At 39.7% G+C, this 18,791-nt stretch overlaps 2 protein-coding genes across 2 annotated transcripts; both read left to right on the top strand.

Annotated features, from left to right (window-relative positions):
• Positions 1-3,725: 3,725 nt before the first annotated feature.
• On the top strand, positions 3,726-5,552 carry LOC139215990 (leucine-rich repeat and immunoglobulin-like domain-containing nogo receptor-interacting protein 1). The gene has a single exon (XM_070847039.1). The coding sequence runs from the start codon at positions 3,726-3,728 to the stop codon at positions 5,550-5,552; it is 1,827 nt and encodes a 608-aa protein (XP_070703140.1).
• Positions 5,553-8,212: 2,660 nt separating this feature from the next.
• Positions 8,213-13,855, top strand: vps72a (vacuolar protein sorting 72 homolog a). Its single transcript, XM_070846550.1, has 6 exons — positions 8,213-8,555; positions 10,838-10,990; positions 11,424-11,538; positions 11,790-11,966; positions 12,452-12,596; positions 12,884-13,855. Exons 1-6 carry the CDS (start codon positions 8,439-8,441, stop codon positions 13,272-13,274), a joined length of 1,098 nt encoding a protein of 365 aa, XP_070702651.1. The 5' UTR covers positions 8,213-8,438; the 3' UTR covers positions 13,275-13,855.
• Positions 13,856-18,791: the final 4,936 nt, after the last annotated feature.

The following is an 18,791-nucleotide window of genomic DNA, read 5'->3' as shown; positions in this document are numbered from 1 at the left end:
ACAGATAAACTTGCCTTTCTTTGCCTCACATGGTGACACTTTACAGAATGAGTCCACAGTGTTATTTTGTGCTTTTGCAGAGTTAGATATTACTGTTATTTCTCTTATTAGCTGTCATTTCATTGTCACTTGCAGCACCTGTAATGATATTGATGTATGACATGCTTGATCCCTCGCTGCAGGACATTTCTATTTTTTTACATTTGTTTTACAGGGAAGAGGCAGAGCTTTGTCTGATGAGAAGTTGGGTGAGTTTAATGTCTTAGCATGTTGGGATCCATTAAAGAGTGCTTACAGAGAGACCGTGCCCTGTTTTTAACCAACGGACCGGACTGACTTAGCACACTGCAGCATCAAGAATTCAACACGTCTTGGTCTTCATCAAACTTTCCGATTGCTCTGACAGACCCTCGTTTACATCTAAAGGATGCTTAAATTCATTCCCATCTGGTGTTGCTTCTAAATCTCTGCATTTGGCTGGCCCATGGCTGCCTGCCGTCATCCAGTGCAGTGCGCTGGATGGAGTCCAGGATCTAGTGCATATAATCCCCCAGCATGCACCGAGCACCCACGCGTCCACAGCCAGGTTGTTGTTGCCATGAGGACAGCAAAGCAACAGGGGAACTGAGCTGCAGCAACGCGCTTCCTCTGGAGATGAATATTTCAAAATGGGAGGATGAAGCTTTCTTGTTATGATATGTGTGTCTGTTTCTCTCACATTGCAGGTTTCATTTGGATGTATTTTTGAGCGACAGACGGTTTGAGGTGGATCTGACAGACCTAAAGATGTACTCTGCTCTTTGAATTCTCTTTGCTTGTATCAAGTATTTATCCAGAGACCATTTCATAAAAGAAACCCCTATAGCAAATACACGCCTGTGTTTTTTTTTTTTCTTTTTTATTACAAAATTGTGAAAATGGAGCCATCACTATGACAACCCCTCCAGACTGAAGAGACGGTGAGTTACAATGCTTGATTTTTCTTTTCTTCTTTTTCCCTGCACCACAAAATCACTATGATTCTGAGCCCTTTATAACACCATCCATTGCTTTTGAGCTTTTGAAGCTGTCACTCCGCAGTAAATAACTGCGACTACACCTTTGTACACTATTTTCACTCTCTAGCGTGTGTGTTTCCCAGAGGAGTTCAGGAGGAGTCACCTTCCATCGTTCACTGCTCTGGGGAGATGCTGTCAGACTATTATGTGCTGCAGTATTTCCCAACTGCATTCCCACAACTGTGTCGAGATAAAATAACTTCCTCTCAAGCACAGTAACAGATGATTTCCCGCTGATTCACTTGAGCATGTTTGTTTGCTGAAATGTTGAAGGGTCTATGAGGAGTTTTCTAGGTGACCACAAGTTTAAAATTCATTCGCTCTATAGTATTGCATCCTTCAGCATAACAACATGTGAGGAGAGCTGCCAAAACTGAAGGTGGCATCACACTTGCATGTGTTTTTTTTCAGCAAGTCACACATTTTCTTGATGAGCTGATCCTTTACTCAGTTTAACAGGCTTACAGCTGATTCCCTACCTCATAGTCTACAGTCCACGTTAAAAGTAATGATGTCTGTTTACATGTTCATGTTCATTGTTGCATGAATTGGAATTATAAGCTATTTTACAGTTAGTATTCAGGCAGTGTCACAAAACCATTGGACGTGAACATATTGTACACATATAGTTTTGATTTTGCTGCCCCCTGGTGGTTGATTCAGCAATTGTTCAAATACAGTGAGAGCGTTAAATGATCTGTGGTCTCTATTCACATTTGTCACATAATCACAGCCCCTAGAATTAAACCCATGACCCCTGCACAGCTAATGTGTTACTGTTAATGGGATCGGGAATTTACTTTTAGTTTTATTCATTTGTGTTATTCTAGATTTGAGCATCAAGGAAGGAAACTGTGATGCAAGCTTAAAAGTTTAGACCTTTTTCTGCCTTTTGCTGCAGCCAGATTTTGTTGTCTGAAAGAAAATACATTTACAGCTTTAAGAGAAATGACTACATTTTAGGATAAGCACATTAATTGCAAGAAATATGTGAATTAAGACCTTTCTAAGTATTAAATAAATATACTGTGAGCATATTGGACTATACATACCTTCCTCTCCTTAAAAATTTGTGAGGCAAGAGAAAAGCAATATGATTTCTGCCTCTCTGAGTATGAACAGTTTGTTAACCCATTGCCAATTAGCTACGAGTGATATTAAGCTTTAAAGGTCACCAGACTTCCTTCCCCAATATGATGTTTTTGCACATTATTATCCTCTTAAATAGAGTCTACAAGTCTTCCAAGCTGCAGAATGTCAAAGAAATCAGCCTCCAGCCTGCCTCCACAGTAACCGCAGTACCTGAGTAAACAAAATATAAAATATTGAATGTAATGAATGCCAAAGAATATGTGTTCCTCTGACATTATAATTTGTCCAGAGAGAGGTGATGGTTACAATAACTGAAGTCCCACAGATAATTGAGGAGTTAAGTCATCCATGTGATGCCTATAATGTAGTGTAGGTTTATTCTCTCTCTCCTTATTTCTGCTTTAAAACAGAGTGGGCTGTTCATGGTTTATACACTGTTTTTTTTTATCATGTCTCCTCTTGGATGAGGAGCCGGCGTTTATTTGATTTATTTGACTTCACCTTTTATGGACAAACGAGACTAATCCACCCCGGCTTTTCAGTTGAGTCTATCTGTGTTGTGAAGACGTGACTTTTTGTCACTTAACACTTGACGGTTAAGGGGTTGACGACTGAGCTCCAAAGTTGCATAGGAGGAGATAAGCTCTGCTGATTTAACTGCAATTTCTTTTGGTCTTATAGTGGTCGAAGATTTAATTACTGGAGGTTTAAAAAGTGCAGTTTAGAGGTTTATGGTGCTTACATCAGAGCCAACCCACTTTACTAGTATGAACTGTGGCTAAACAGTCTCACAACACTAACGCCTTATCTTAAACTTTTTGGTGTGAAAGTTACTTATCTTAAGATGATGCCTTTTTTTTTGACAACCACACACACTGGCTTTATAAGCTTTTCTTTTTAAATTGACTGTGTGGAGAAACCAGTTATGTGCGAACACAGCGTGGTTGTAAAATTAGGATTATATTTTATCTCTATAATACTTTTAAAAGAGAAGTAGGAAATGTAAAAGAGGTAGATAAAAGAAGACGATATATTAAAATAAGCAGGATTAAGTGCAACTACAGCCCATAAAATACAAGGTATAAAATCAGAGGAGACAAAGGAGCTTTTAGCTGCTTTTTGAAGATATATACTGATCTGGCTTGTCTGAGGAGGCTGTTCCAGGATGGATGACACAGCTGTTACCTCAGTAGTTTATCATCTTGGATTACTGCAGTACAGTAAACAACATAAACATAAACTGAAATTACTGACACTCACAATTTGACAAAGATGATTCAGTATCACCATCTAACAACATTTGACCACATTTGACCACATCTTCCTTTGCTTCCTATGCAGCAGCTGTCTGGTTATGAAAATCTACTTCCTGTCATCAAAGAGTTTATCTAAAAAGAAATGAACTATTTTCAGTTTAAAATAACATATTAATACAACCCCTAACAATCTTGTCTTTGTGTGCTGCAGACAGTCGTGTTTCCCCCATTTTTACTGATGTGATGTCAGTTAATATCATCGCTCTCTCACTCTTTTCACAGCTGTCTCTCTTTCTCTCACATCCAGGCAGGCACCCAGATGTTTGGGGGGGTTTCCGTCCACCAATGGCTGTGCTGGGGAGCTCTCTACCTGTTGGCAGTGCAGGTGGCATTAACATCTGAAACTCGCCGCCCGTGTCCTCAGCCCTGCCGCTGCAACACTGTGCTGCTGGAGGTGAACTGCTCTGAGGGCCAGTGGACCACAGTGCCTGACGGCCTCCCTCAAGACACTAAACAACTGAACTTAACACATAATAAGATCAAGACCCTGGTGCATCAGCAGTTCCAGACTTTGACACAACTCTCAGAGTTGGATTTGAGTGACAATATCATGGTGATAATTGAAGTGGAAGCCTTTCTCGGCTTGCAAAGTCTGATAACTCTGCGTCTTGCTCGCAACCACTTGAAGATTATTCCTGTAGGAGCGTTTGCCGGTTTGTCAAAACTGAAGTTGCTGGATATAAGCAGCAATGAAATCCTTGTTTTTCTCGATTTCACTTTCAGCGACTTGGCTGCCCTGCAGTTTATTAAAGCAGTGGATAATGACTTAGTTTTTATCTCTCATCAAGCTTTCACTGGCTTATCCAGCCTGCAAGAGTTGCACCTTGATGGCTGCAACCTGACTGCTGTGCCAACAGAGGCGCTCACACAGCTTGGTGGGCTGAGAAGTCTTCATTTTCACCGGCTCAGCCTCACCACACTGCCAAACTACTCCTTCCGTCATCTAGGGCGTCTCAAGGAGCTTGTCATTTCTCATTGCCCCTGGCTGGAGGCCCTGTCAGGAAACAGTCTCTTTGGCCTAAATCTTACATCCCTCACCGTTAGACACTCTAACCTCAGTGCCATCCCATACGTCCCTTTGCATCATCTTGTATATCTGGTATACCTTGACCTTTCTTTTAACCCAATCACCCACATCCATGGGAACCTGCTTGGAGACTTGCTCAGACTCCAAGAGCTCCATCTTGTGGGAGGATCGTTGCTACGCATTGAAATTGGAGCATTCAGGGGTTTGGCACATTTCAAAGCGCTGAATGTATCTGGAAACCTTCTCACCACACTTGAGATGGGAGCTTTTCACTCAGTGGACACCCTAAAAACTCTGGGGCTCGATAACAACCCGCTGGCATGTGACTGCCGTTTGCTGTGGGTGGTGCAGAGACGACTGTATCTGGACTTTGGTGGAAATCCACCTACTTGCACTACCTCAGTCCAGTTGCAGGGCTGGAATTTTCTAGACTTTACTGACGCTGAGCTCCCGCGCCTGCTCACATGTCGGCAGCCTCGCATCCTGAACCTCAATCCTCAAGAAGTGAGAATAGATCAGGGACACACGGTGGTGTTTTATTGCAATGCAGAAGGTGACCCTCTGCCATCTGTTAACTGGTTGAACCCACAGCTAAAACCGTTATCACCCATTGGTAGAATACGGGCTCTCTCTAATGGTTCGCTGGAGGTTCGCTACGCTCAACCTCAAGATAGCGGCGCTTATCTCTGTGTGGCGTCTAATGCGGCAGGAAATATCAGCCTGCTTGTCAGCCTGCACGTCCGAGCCTTTCCATCATCTTCTAAAAACCCATTTCATCTTAAAGGCTGGTTTGCCTTTCCATCTGCCTCTCCCGGCGTGAATGGGAATCAGAGACTCCCATTCGATGTCAAGACATTACTGATAGCAGCAACCATTGGGTTTCTCTCGTTTTTCAGCTCTGTGAGCGTGTGCTTCATTTTCATGTTCTTCTGGAGTAAGAGTAAAGGACAGATAAAGCACACAGCCACAATAGCATACGTGCCACGAAGCGCCGTGTCAAGTAGCAACGGGAAAGGCAACTACATGGAAACAAGCAGGTTCACCATGAAATTAATCTGACTTTAAGTAAAGGTCCCATGTTCTTCTCAGTTTGAAGTTCATACTTGTATTTGGATGCCCAGAATAGAACAGGTTGGCATTTTTAAATGTTCAAAAAACACATTATTTTTCTCATACTGGACATGGCTGCTGCAGCTCTACGTGCTTTCTACATGCTCCGTTTTAGAAAGTGCTTGCTTTTCTCTCGTCATCGTCATGCTACCGGGAGCTGGCATTCAGGAGGTAAAAACAATGGATTCAGAGGATTTTGAGTGGACGGGGTCAGCAGTCAGCCTGCTGGAAGGCTTGATGAGGTCACATGGTCATCGGACCCATTTATGACATCATAAAGGGAGCCAAATCTGAACTGTGTGTTTTCGCACACATTTACTTAAAGCAGGAGCAGGAGAAGAAGAGAGAGGATGGTGTTTTCTCATAGTTTGAGTGTCTCAAGATACACTGGGGACAAGCATTGATGCTGGAAAAACATTAAAAAGTGCATTTTGCATCATATGAGACTAAGAGTTCAGAAATTAAAAAGTGTAAAACTATTATTTTCATTTCAGTTTCTAGACAGAAGTAATAAAATATCAGAGCATGCAGGGCTGACTGGGAAATAAATCAGATATATATGAGCATGTTAGCTAGAGCTCATGATGTGCAAAAGTGAAAAAGAAAAGATGTATAGTAAATTGTGTTGGTACAAACCTACATTTTAGGAGCATCACCAAGAGATCACATAACCAAGATATGGACATTTTTTTGTTGTTTTCTATTTTGGGAGACAGAAGCTCCACCATAACAAATCCTGAATCTAAAGAAACCAAAGAGAGCAATATGTAATGAGCATAATGCATGTAGTATGTAGAAATGTGTACTATTAAGTAAATTACTTGATGCTTATATCGCCCTTGTTGATGTTTATACATAGAAACAATTTACTTCTCATAAGTACTCATTAGTTTGTAGGCTCACCTAGTTGATTGATCTTAAGGTTTATTTGATTATTTATCTCATTTTGGTTTCTAGAGAAAAGATATTGAAATTATTGATTATTAATGATTATTTATATGGACATTGAATAATAACCATGAGATAACCAGAATATGATGATGGGACCTAACCTTATATTAAGGTTAATTTACACAACACTTGTATCTATATAGCATGTAATTTATACTTAATTTATTTACATATCCTTCGCTTGTATTGTCACATTTACTGCTGAACTAATTCTTTCATGGATGTTTGTGAATTCCCCAATAAACAACTTCACACATTTGCTTTCTAAAAGTATCATAAAATAAAATGATTGTGCTTTCAAAAATAGCATTTTATTGTTTTTTGTTTTGTTTTTGGTGTGTTTACTTTCAAGTTCTTGGTTGAAAAAATGTATGAAATGAGAAAAATCACATGCAGTAAGCATTATGTTTGCTTTGTAAATATTTTCACTTTGCACATTTTTAAAGTTAAGTCTCATATCACCCCAGGAAGTCACATTACACATAAAATACACACCACAGCAGCCAAGGAAGAGCCACAGAGGCTGACACAACCGTCTTTCATGTTTCATGTACTGGCCTGCCCAATCCTGGGCTACTGTCTGATAATCATTTAAGTACTCGAGTGAAATGAAAAATGGATGCTGTATGCACACAAAGAATATTTTATATCTTTGTAATCTTTGCAATTAATTTCTTTTGAAAAAAGACAATAACCAAGACTTATATCATTACATGTTCATCACAACTGCCACAAGGAGGCTCATCTGATTTATGCTGTAGCCATGGTAATACACTTGCTCTCTGTAGTGCCAGTCACATAATAGACTGTTTAATAGAGGTGGACATCCCTTCCGGGTCTGGAAAATGAAGCCAATGCGGACATGCCTTAAACCTGCATTCTTTGTAATGGCCAGCACGGGGCGATTCTGCTCATAGCAAAAAGATGTCAGAATGAATGAAAGTCTATGGGAAAATGACATTACATCTCACTTGATTTATTGCCTCAGTAAACAATTTCCTAATGAGTTTATGGTCTAAGTCTTCTTCAATACAGCATGGAGTTCATTTAGCAGATTATAGTCCAATTTAGAGGAAAATAGATGATAAAGCAGGGTGTGCTTTAGGGCGGGACTACGTTGTGACTAACCAATCAGAAGCGGTTTTTGAGGGGCAAATGCCACTTCTGGTTCCAAAAAAACAAGATGGCGACGCCCGTAAAGCAAAACTCAAGGCTTCAAAACAGCAGTCCACAAACCAAGCCAATTTAAATTAATAACGCTATACTAAAGAGAGTTGGCTGCCCCAACATGTAATCCCTGATTAGTATCACCACCATATCCTGAAAAAAGACCCTGATCCTGGTTTTATGCTTCCAGGCTTATTTAGGGGGCGCAAAGCCAAACCAATTATCAAAATATGGTAATTATAAAAATAATGTTGTTTGTTTTTCCTGAGAAAGGGATGGATTCAAACCAGCCAAATAATCATGTCTATTATATTATGTGTTACATTTTATAACGCCATACAAAAGCAGGACCATGAGAAAATTTACAAAAAGTAAAATTAACCGCAGTATTTTTAAAAACATTTTTAACATAACTTTAATCTGTGTTGTAGCCCGGAAGTGCTTCAACTACCCCGGATGTGTTGATTAGCTACAGAAGCCTCCATTAGCGGTTAGCTCATAGCTGTCTACCCAGCCGGCGTTAGCATATTAGCGTGAATTTTAAGTGTAACGAAACGTAAATTAAAATGGGTACGGACAGATGATTACGTAAGCGCAGCAAGTTACGACGACGTAAAAGAGGCCCCTCAGAACAGCGTACATCGGCCCAGTTAGCACAATACAGGCTAACTTGATAGCCAAACATTAGCTAGCTAGCATTGTTAAGAAATTACAGCCATGAGTCTGGTCGTTGGCCGCGAACCCAGAAAGACTGCGGGTAACCGTATGTCAAAACTACTGGATGCTGAAGAAGAAGACGAGTTCTACAAAACCACTTATGGAGGCTTCAATGATGTGAGTGACCGAACTGAGGGACACGGAGTCCGCTAATGATGTAGCACTATCTCCCAGCTAGCTTGAGCTGGTGGAAATGTCAGGTTGATGCTATTCAACAATCACTTTTAATTGGAGCCCAAACGGGACACATTATAAAACTGAATCATATGAGGCTTTAAGCGACTACAATAGAATACTTGTATTCATTTTTTTAATGTGCATTCATCGTTCATAAAAATTGGTCCATCATCAGATGCTGTAGAAAGTCCAATTCAATATCCTGCAGAAAATCTGCAGGACTTCTGTACAAAAACATATTCCTGAGGTATTTTTCTAAAGTCTCTAATTGATTCCATACTGAATTAGCACAGCCAGTTTTAGTCTGCTAGACAGCCAAAAAGCACAAATTTAAATTTAAACTGTGCAATAATCCATAATACATAATCCATATAATGTTTCCATCCCATCCCACCCTGTTGTTGTTTCTTTTCCCCACTGAAGGATCAATAAAAAGTTTTATCTTTAAATAAAAAAGTTTTATCTAACTATGCATTTAACTATGTTTTATTTAACCGTTCATATAAGTACCCAGCAACTAAAAGTAATTAAATTGTATAATTGGGCAATGAATTACTGTCTCAAAAGAAACTCAAGAAGAAACTTAAAATTAACTTCACATGTATAATGCATAATTTAGAATTAAATAGTTAATTTGAAAGCAGGCAATTTCCGAGAAGTGTCTCATATCAGTCTTTCCTCATTTATATAAACTGGGTGGGAAAAAAAGTAGAATCACCTCAGTATACCAGCAGTACGATTCAACAGCAGCACACACATAGCAATGCAGAAAGCTTCTCCAGGAGTTTGAACCTTTTAACATTGTATCTTCATGAAGGATATAAACCAATTGCAAGCCTGTTGTCCTATTTATATCTAGATGTACCTAATAAACTGGCATTTTCAGAATCTCTGCAATGTTAGAAGAAGTGCCACTTTGACTGTGGCCACGCCACCATTCCTGCAGCTAATGCAGCAGCTCTGGTAATCAAAAACACCATGACACTGTGATTCATCCAAAACTGTGACCACAACTCCGAGATATCCTGGTCCAGTCCATTTTAACAGCTAACAAATTTGTCAAGGCTGGATGAGAGTGCCAGCCTTTCCTGCTTCACACTCAAAGAGAGGAGAAAGGCTATAAAGGCCTGAGGCTATATTGTGTGGCAGAACATTACACGCTGTTATTTGATACTGCAGTAACGCAAGGCTTACATTTTGAGATGCTAATTTGTATACTCAGTTTGCAGGCGAGGTGATTTTCTTCAAACAGCTGCTGGTTCAGGGGGTCAGCTTGTGTGGGGGGGATTGGCGGCTGCTGCTCTTGCAGTTCTGACGTTAGTCTCAGCTGAAGTTGACAAGAGTAGCCAGATTAAAAGAAATCACAAACAACCTGTGACGCCTCAATCATGTCTGCTGGCGCTGTGATAAAACAGTGTGAACATGCCTGTGCAAGTGCTTAAATTTGAGGGCTCGTCTGATTTATAATATGTCAAGTCATTTTAACCTGTGATCTATGTTGGTCTTTGTCACTGCAGTTTTTTTGCATTTTGCGCATGTTGTCCTGATTTTCATGTCACAGTCAAATAACTGTACAGGTTTTCTTTTACTTATGCACTTAGTATTTAAGGTCGCATTATTTTTCTTCCTTAGAGCTCTTAAAGTTCTCATATCAAAATGCAGATTTCCAGGACTAGCATTTAGCTTAAATAACACACTTTTGTGTTAGTGGATATGATGTTGTTCCATCAGAGTTTATGTTCTTGTACATTAGGTGTTGGTGTTATTTTGTCTACCCCTTATAAATAGACTCCATGAACCGTGCTGCTGTATCATCTTGGGATTTGCTTGTTGTCAACAATAACATACAGAGAGCTGCCTGTATGTGTTTATGTTGTTGCTGAGTAGCCCAGGTATCTGAGACGAAATAAAAAATAAGTCTGCTTGTTGTTGTACAGGAGAGATTCTTGCTTACTAAATCTTAGTTTAATGGTCTCTTGCTCAGCATACATGCATATTATCGAACTTCACTCAGCCATGCTGTGCTACACTTAGTCTGAGTAGCTTCAAAATGATGAAAAATCACCTGTATAAACTTTATCAGAGTCTGAATACAACGTGTAGAAAACCTCAGAGAAAATATGGTTTACCAAACTTTCTCCAGGGTGTCTTCTTGGGGTTGTTGCAGATAATCTGTTTCATTGTATTTATTTATTGACTGAATTATACCCTTGTCCTTTCAGGAATCAGGAGATGACGAGTATCACGGAGAACATTCAGACACAGAGGATGAGGTGGACAGCGACTTTGACATCGATGAGGGTGATGAGCCAGACAGCGACCAGGAGGAGGATGCACCTCGAAGGAAAAGTCGAGTTGTCACTAAAGCTTATAAGGTAGCGGCAGTAATTTCAGGAGCTATCAGGCTCAAGGTTCTGCATTAACAAGTGAATTCAATTATATTCATCAATACACATTCACACCTGACAGTGCAGCATAAAAAGATTTGTTCTTTGAAGTGCAAGTATTTTTGGTGAAACAATTTTGCAAGCCATTAATTTTTCCTCTAAAATGAATTATTTATTTTTATTTAAGTATATACTATGCATATATGCACAATGCATAAGCCTCTCAATAGCAGCGGAGAGACCAGAAAACCTAATGCATTTAACTTTGCCCCCACACCTCTATGGAATTGGCTGTGGAATTTGAATTTATTACATTATGGTCACACGGAGGTATTTCTGACTTTATTTTTGAAAAGTTTATCTATTTTGCTGGTTCATATATGAAATAGACTTGCAGTTAATAGGCTTATTGTCTTCCAAGGAACCTATAAAGGTGGCAAAACCCAAACCCAAAAGACCGTCAGAGGAACAGAAGAAGACTGAGAAAGTGGAGCTCAAAAGGAGGATCCCACAAGAATTTCAAGATTTTGCTGAGAGTAAGATTTGCTACAAACCTCCCACAAATGCCTATACACTGTTATCAGATAGCTCCCCATGAATTATCCAAAAACATTCATACTTGAATTGTTGAACACACAAGCCATCACATCACATCATAAGAACATGGTGATTACATCACCACCTCATCTAACAATGTCCATGGATGGTTAGTTTTTGAACATATAAATCATTTTTGAACATCATCTTCATCTTTGAGCTTGAACTGTGTGTCTTCATTGCTGTTTAGCTCGGAAGTCTGTGCGACAGTCCACCAGTGAGCACACCCGAAAGACCAATCTGCGCTTGCAAGAGCGTCAGGATGCCCCTCGGAGGCGGAGAGGTGCTCATCGTGACCGGCCCCTTACTCAGGAAGAGCTGCTGGCTGAGGCCAAGATAACAGCTGAGATCAACATTCGATCATTGGGTGAGAACATGGCAGTCGAGTTACTCAGATGTAAAGAGCGTTTTGGTTCTCGTAGAGTGTTAAGTATCTTTGCACAAACAGAAAATGAGTGACAATAGAAATGTTAAGTATATTGGGGAAAAAATGTAACAATACTTAAAACAAGTCTATGACCGCTCTCACAGCCCATCAAAAGGCGTCATGACTAGATGAGAAACAAATGGTGGTGTGTAAATGGAAATGTACTTGATCTTGTGTTGCAGCAAATCTCACGAGCATTATTCAGAATTTATGTGAATCTGTTTGGTAGAGATGCATAAGATCATTACATATTGTTGTGTTATTATCATAACACATAACATAACATTTTACTATGATGGTTTTTACTATATTACTAATGAATATGAATTTACCAATATATATACTATCAAGTCTCAAATAGTTTCACTTATTGACAATACACTTGAAATGTGGATGCCCACATTCATTTTACCTTCTGTGTGTAGAGAACTATGAACGTCTGGAGGCCGACAAGAAGAAACAAGTCCACAAGAAGCGGCGTTTCGAAGGACCGACCATCCGTTACCATTCAGTCCTGATGCCACTCGTCTCTCACTCAGTCCTAAAAGAAGAAAACGTGGACGTTGAAGGGTACGTGTGATCCACTGCTAGAACTGACCGGAATCATCTGGCAGATAGAATGACCTCTCTGGACCACTGTTTACATTTTTGTCTGCTTAAAGCAATCTTAGCACATATAAAATATCACATACCAAAACAGTTTATTTGTTTATGATCAGTAGTTTTGTCATTTGGCATCAATTTAACCAAAACAAAAGTTGAGATAAAAAAAGAAACCTTGATGAGAAAATGCTTTTAAACACCAACAGTGTATAGTATGTTCGTGTAAAAATAGTAATTTCTGTCATTTTCCAAAGGCTGGATCAGGATGTTCCTCAGACTGCACCACAAAATCCCACCACGCCTTCCCAGCAGTCCGCTGGAGGCCTGTGCTCACGTACTTATATAACATTCAGCGACGACGAAGCTTTTGAGGCGGCCTTCCCTCACAGCGCCCAGTCAAGTCCTCAGGTGCCCGTCCAGGAGGTTTGTCCTGTCACCCACAAGGCCGCACTGTACAGAGACCCAGTCACTGACATTCCCTACGCTAACACACGAGCCTTCCGCATTATCCGAGAAGCGTACCGTAAATACGTGGCTGCTCATGGATTTCCAAACACTTCGGGAGGGGTGACGGGACTCGACTCCTCGTCGACAAAGGGTGTCCGCCAGAAAATGGTTGTCAAGCAGAGTGCTGTGGGAACATAGATTAGTTTAAAAAGAAATTAGGAGCTGGGTCTGTGCTTCTTTTTTAAATGTATCAGTTCATATAGAGCGACTTGATTTGAGCGACTTGAGGAAAAACCACAATCAGTGGCGGTCCACCACCATGTGGTAAACACTTCAAACAGCTGTCTAGATAACATCCAGGTTTTTTCTCCATCCATACAAAGAACTAGAAAGCACTAGAAAATGATTGTAAAGTTTTCTGATTTGGGATTTAGCAGTCACAGACACATAACTGTCAGTGTTACTGTTGGAAAAAAATACATGAAAACTAAAAACAAAAAAGAACTCTTACACCAAATTGTAAGAGTTGGTTGGCGCATTCCCTTAAGTTGCAAAAAAGTCTTACTTGTGATGTCTCTGTCTATAGAAATTGATTTTGTACATTAATACCTGACACATCCATTTTGGATGAATGAAAAACAAACCTACAGATTGGCTTTGGATGCAAATTAGGTCTCCATCTTCACATTGGCAGCTTTTGTAGGTTTTTTTTTTCTATAATGAAATGCCTTTTTTTTTTTTACTGTCCAGTTATTTGGTTTCTACTAATGTACATATTTCTCAACAAAAATAAATATTTGAAACTTGGAATATTTACTATTTCTCTGAACAAACACTGAAGCAAATACAGTGAAATGCTACTGTGGAACAGTTCACTAAAACATAAGCATCAGTCTGTTTTTGGGAGGTTTTGTTCATTTAATGTATATTGACCTATGCTCATCATGTTGATGATAATTTCATCTATAATACTCTTCACAATTTCAAACCCTGCCTGAATCTAGTACTACAAAAGTATGTTAGTGTCATCAAAGCTAGTTTCATGTTGGTTTACCCAGAAGACAAATTACTTGTTTTTAAAGACCTTAATTTCACAATCAACCTCATCACTGGAATCACATGAGATAGTTTTGGGAAAATTGGGCCCAGGAATTTATTTTACTGTCACATCTCACAAATCATTCAAAGCTATTTTTCATTGCAACATCTGAGAACAGAAACAGAACCAGTATTATAATATGAAAGACTGTACACGGTTTGTACAGCGAACCTCTTTCTTCCTCTTTAAATGTCTTTATTCCCTCTTTCTAAATGCTTTCATTTATTATTTATTATTTTTAATTAAAATTTCAAGAAATTTGAATAGTTCCAGTCATATAAATCGCATTACAGTATCAAAAAGCCAGACTGCTGATTTACAAACATTTTGAATGTGTCTGAGCTGCTCGTGGCGCTGTCAGAAAAGGTGTTATTTCTGTTCTGTTCCAGGCTCAAGTGTCACAGCGGACAATGCTGTTAGTTGATCCCTCTAGGACAGTGGATGAGGGTTATACATTTATTCTCTCAGGGTGCAATAACAGAGTCACCATGAACACCACTGAGAGCTTGACTAGTGTGGCCACCTTTGACCCCCCTCACATATTGAACGAGGATCTCTCCCCTGCACAGCATCCTGTGGCTTTTGGCCACCTTGACCAGCCTCTGTTACATAAAAGCTCACTGGCGAACAAAAGTAATAGTGAATGTTTAGTCACCATGAGCCTAAAATAGTCAAGGGTAAAAGCCATGCCCCTGTAATACAATGAGTAGCTTTCATACTATTTCTATTATTAGCAAAAATATTAGTTTTCAGCTGCAGTGCGACAGTTTTGACTTTCACGCTTCAGCCAGGACCATGATCGATGAGGGTGACGACGTCATGGCTGACTAGAGAAGCCGACCTTGAATTCCTTTGGAGTTTCAGGTGCGAATCCTGCTGAGTCTGCCTTCATGTCAGTTTAGCCCTCAGCAGATGGTTGAGGCAGAAAATTTTACCCTTGCATGAAAGCCCCCAAAATTCTGTTTTGACGTTGCTGCCAAAAAGATAATGTTGCACTCAAGCGGATTTTCTCCTGCTGTTCCTGTAATGTCCTTATGATGTTGAGCAGAGCATCTCGCTGAGCAGTCAACCACATCTTTGTTCTGTGTCCCAAGTAACCAGGCTGTTGGTGCAAAAAAAGAGCTCAAGCTCCATTTGAAGTTCTTTACCTGTCACCTGGTTTTTAATTAAAAGAGGAAAAATATGCATCTTGCATGATCTCATGCAGAGGTAATGTTTTAATGATTCCTGATCAGCATCCGCTGCTGATGGATTCAACACTTGATTTATGATTGATATCTTAATATCTTTGGTTTTTGAGCTGTCGGGTATACAAAACAAGATGGATTTCATGAAATTATGACGATTTTCACAATTTCTTGACATTTTGTAAATTGGTGAAGAAAGCAACAGGCAGTTTCATTGATAAGAAAAAGAGAATTAATAGTTGTAGTCCTAAATCTGTGGATTAATCAGTAATGAAAATGATTGTTACTTGCAGTCTTAGTAAGATTTATGTCTTTCACGAGGGGCAAAAATCATACTTCAAATGGCTTAAGCTTTGTGTTGGAGGTGGTAATGGATGGCCAACCTTTTTAAAATGCTGTCACTTTGCACAGGTGAAGGAAAACAACAGGTGCCATTAACTAGGACACAGATCAACTGAGAGGAATAAGTAAATGCAACACACATTCACACAGATATGAACACTGAGACCAAAATCTCTTATTTAAATAGGGGACTGAACCTCCAGTGGTGAGGCCAAAGCTCCTGCTCACCAATGATAAAGATCAAATCTACTTCACTTTTCAGTCAGATGGTTTCTGAAACGAACCGTGGCGGTGAAGCGAAGAGCATCGGCCATCTGGAAGTTTTTCTGGTGAACCGCCCAGCAAGGGATCTTACTTGCTCTTTATTTATCATATGCTGAGTTGACAGTGACAGACTGATTGTATTAATCATGACTGTCTGCCTAACAAATAAACAGTGAATGACGGAAGACCAGACAAAAACAAAATCCCCTCAGACGGACGTGACCAAACACCAGAGATTGATTAATTTTTTTTTTTCGGTTGCACAATGAACAAGAATTAGTTACGCTAACAGCAGCATGCTGTGCTTTGGCAGTGAAACAAGCAGTTTTGAGATAACAAAATGAGTCCATAATAAGATGAAAGGCTCATGGAAGGATGGCTAAAAAAAGGAGTGGTAGGAGTAGCAAAGACACACTGTCTCAAATAATCTCACTAGCCTGTTTTTTGTTTGAGATACACATGACATAATTCAGTACACTGTACGCACGCTTTGTGCAAATTCCACAGTACATTGTTGTCACAGTAACGCTCCACTTCAAACTGTGCTCACACAGTATCTTCACTTTTTGATGATACAGATTTCAAACGTGTTGCACAGAGCCATGTATAAAGGTTTTGTGTTGTTATGGTGTCACAGCAGGAGCAGCAGGAACAAGCTTGGGGGGGGGGAATAGGCATTTATTTTATCATGCCTTTTAAGCTCTATCAACCTCAACACTTGTTCTTTGAAAGCAACTGCTGCCCACACAGTGTGACACTTGCTTTGGCGAAGGAAAAAAAAAACAACCTAAATTAAAAAAAACAACAACATGTTATCCCTTAAAGCGATGATGATGAATTCAGTGTCAGGCTAAGCCAACGTCTCTGGTGGATAGTCGGATGTAACGCACGCAGTCAAAATATTCGTCTTGGGTTCATTACATTGAACGTTTCGGAAAACATTTCTCATATCATCTGCAACAGCAGAATACTGAAGGCTTTGTCTCCCACATACTGCACAGTGCATATGGTACCAACTGAACAGTTTTCAGAATAGGAAGAGAGGGAACTGCATTATCACTCGTTCTAGTGTGGTAGTTGCCATGGAGACGAGTGTAGGTGGTGTACTGTGCTGTACTCTCTGCTGTACTCCTTCCCTTGTCCTCTCCCCTCTTCTGTTGCCCACCCTCTCTCTGTTCTACTATCTGCAACATCCGCACAACTTTCACTCCTTCACGTTTACTCAGTTCTCTCTGCCGGGTTTGGATTCTGTCTGATTCGCGTCGTCGCATCCCGCAGTTTTTCAGTTTGAGCCACACTCGCATTAAATGCATAGCCTGTAATTAAAAAAAAAAACAGCAAATGGACAGTAAGCCAAATCAGGTTAAGAGCATGTAAGGCTCTGCTCTTTGTGGATTTTAAAGATTTACATTAATATCATACTCAAGTTCAAGTTTTCTGACATTATTGCTGCGTTAATTTAGCATTTTCTCCATATTCTATAACTGGCAGCCTTTTTGTTTCTGCTTAATTCCCTCCGAGGTTTTTCTTGATCCCATAAATGTGTTTCTTGCTGACCATCCAAGTTCTTGTATATGCTTTGTCAGTAGCTTCTTTTTCCAGACCAGCTATTCTTTTATCAGTTTCCATGGAGATGTGTGTGTTTCTGTGTCTGTGTGTTTGTGCGTGTGTGTGTGTGCGTGTGAGTGAGTGATGGATAAGAGTGAAAGAGTGGGGATGTGTCATTTCCAGTTTATATTTTTCATGTACTTTTGAACACTGCATGTGCCTTCCAGCGTCCCAAGTTAGTCTTTGACATTCTGTAACATCTCTGATGTTTGCTTCTCCCCATCCGCTTTCATCAAATCTTTTCCTGCTTCCTGTACTTTGCTCTTTGCTCTTCTCTTTTGCAGCTGGCTTACACTTTAAATCCCAGTAAGATGATCGTAGTAAGACCCGAGCAAACTCCAGTTAAACCAGAATAAGAGAGATAAGATGAAGAAAGAAAAAAAAAAATTCAACCCACATTTCACAAGTGTAAAGTACAGCCATGTCACAGTCTATGAACACAACTGTGAAAACAAACAAATGTTAATCTGTTTCCTGTTTTAATGCAGTGGGTTTATTCTCTTTGTCTATTTTTACCAGATCCAACCTTTTAATGATTCATTCAGAGGATTATTGCCGTTTAGGAAAGGATATCATTACCCACGTTGCAGTTTTCAAACCATTTTATATCCACAATTTACCACCAACCTCGTGTTTGTGACATAGAGACAGAGGGGGGTAAAAAAACAAACAAACAGGGTTACACCTTCTTTTTCAGGGATTTATGTAACACCTTCTTTATATATGCCCATGAAATGATCTATGACACATTCAGGATTTAACAATTAGCGATACACATTTATGTAACATGTTTACATAGCAGATATCAAAATAAAAATGCTTTGAAGTGGCGCAATAGTTGGCGCCTCCGTAATTCTACAGCTATAGGGACGTGTTTATTGGACTGTCTGCCATTTTTAAGTGACCCGAATAAAGGTGCATTACAGATGACTCAAATACAAATGAGTCACCCGTACACTTTGATTGATCCTTTGTATGGGCTATTGGGTTTCTTTTAAACACAAAAGAAAATCACTGAGCACCTCAATGGCAGATTAAGAGTTATTGCTTTCTGTAGTTATTCCTCTATACTTGCTGTAAAGTTATTCCCAGGGCTATACAGTAAGAAATAACAGGGAAAATCCACAGTCTTCATCCTGTGCAAAAGAAATGTATTATAAAAGTCAGCTGAAGCTTTATGGGGGTTCAGAAGTCTCACAGAGTTTTCAAATAGTA

The sequence above is a fragment of the Pempheris klunzingeri genome, chromosome 16 (genome assembly GCF_042242105.1).
Source record: "Pempheris klunzingeri isolate RE-2024b chromosome 16, fPemKlu1.hap1, whole genome shotgun sequence".
NCBI lineage: Eukaryota > Metazoa > Chordata > Actinopteri > Acropomatiformes > Pempheridae > Pempheris > Pempheris klunzingeri.
This window is presented reverse-complemented; position numbering and strand designations above follow the sequence as displayed.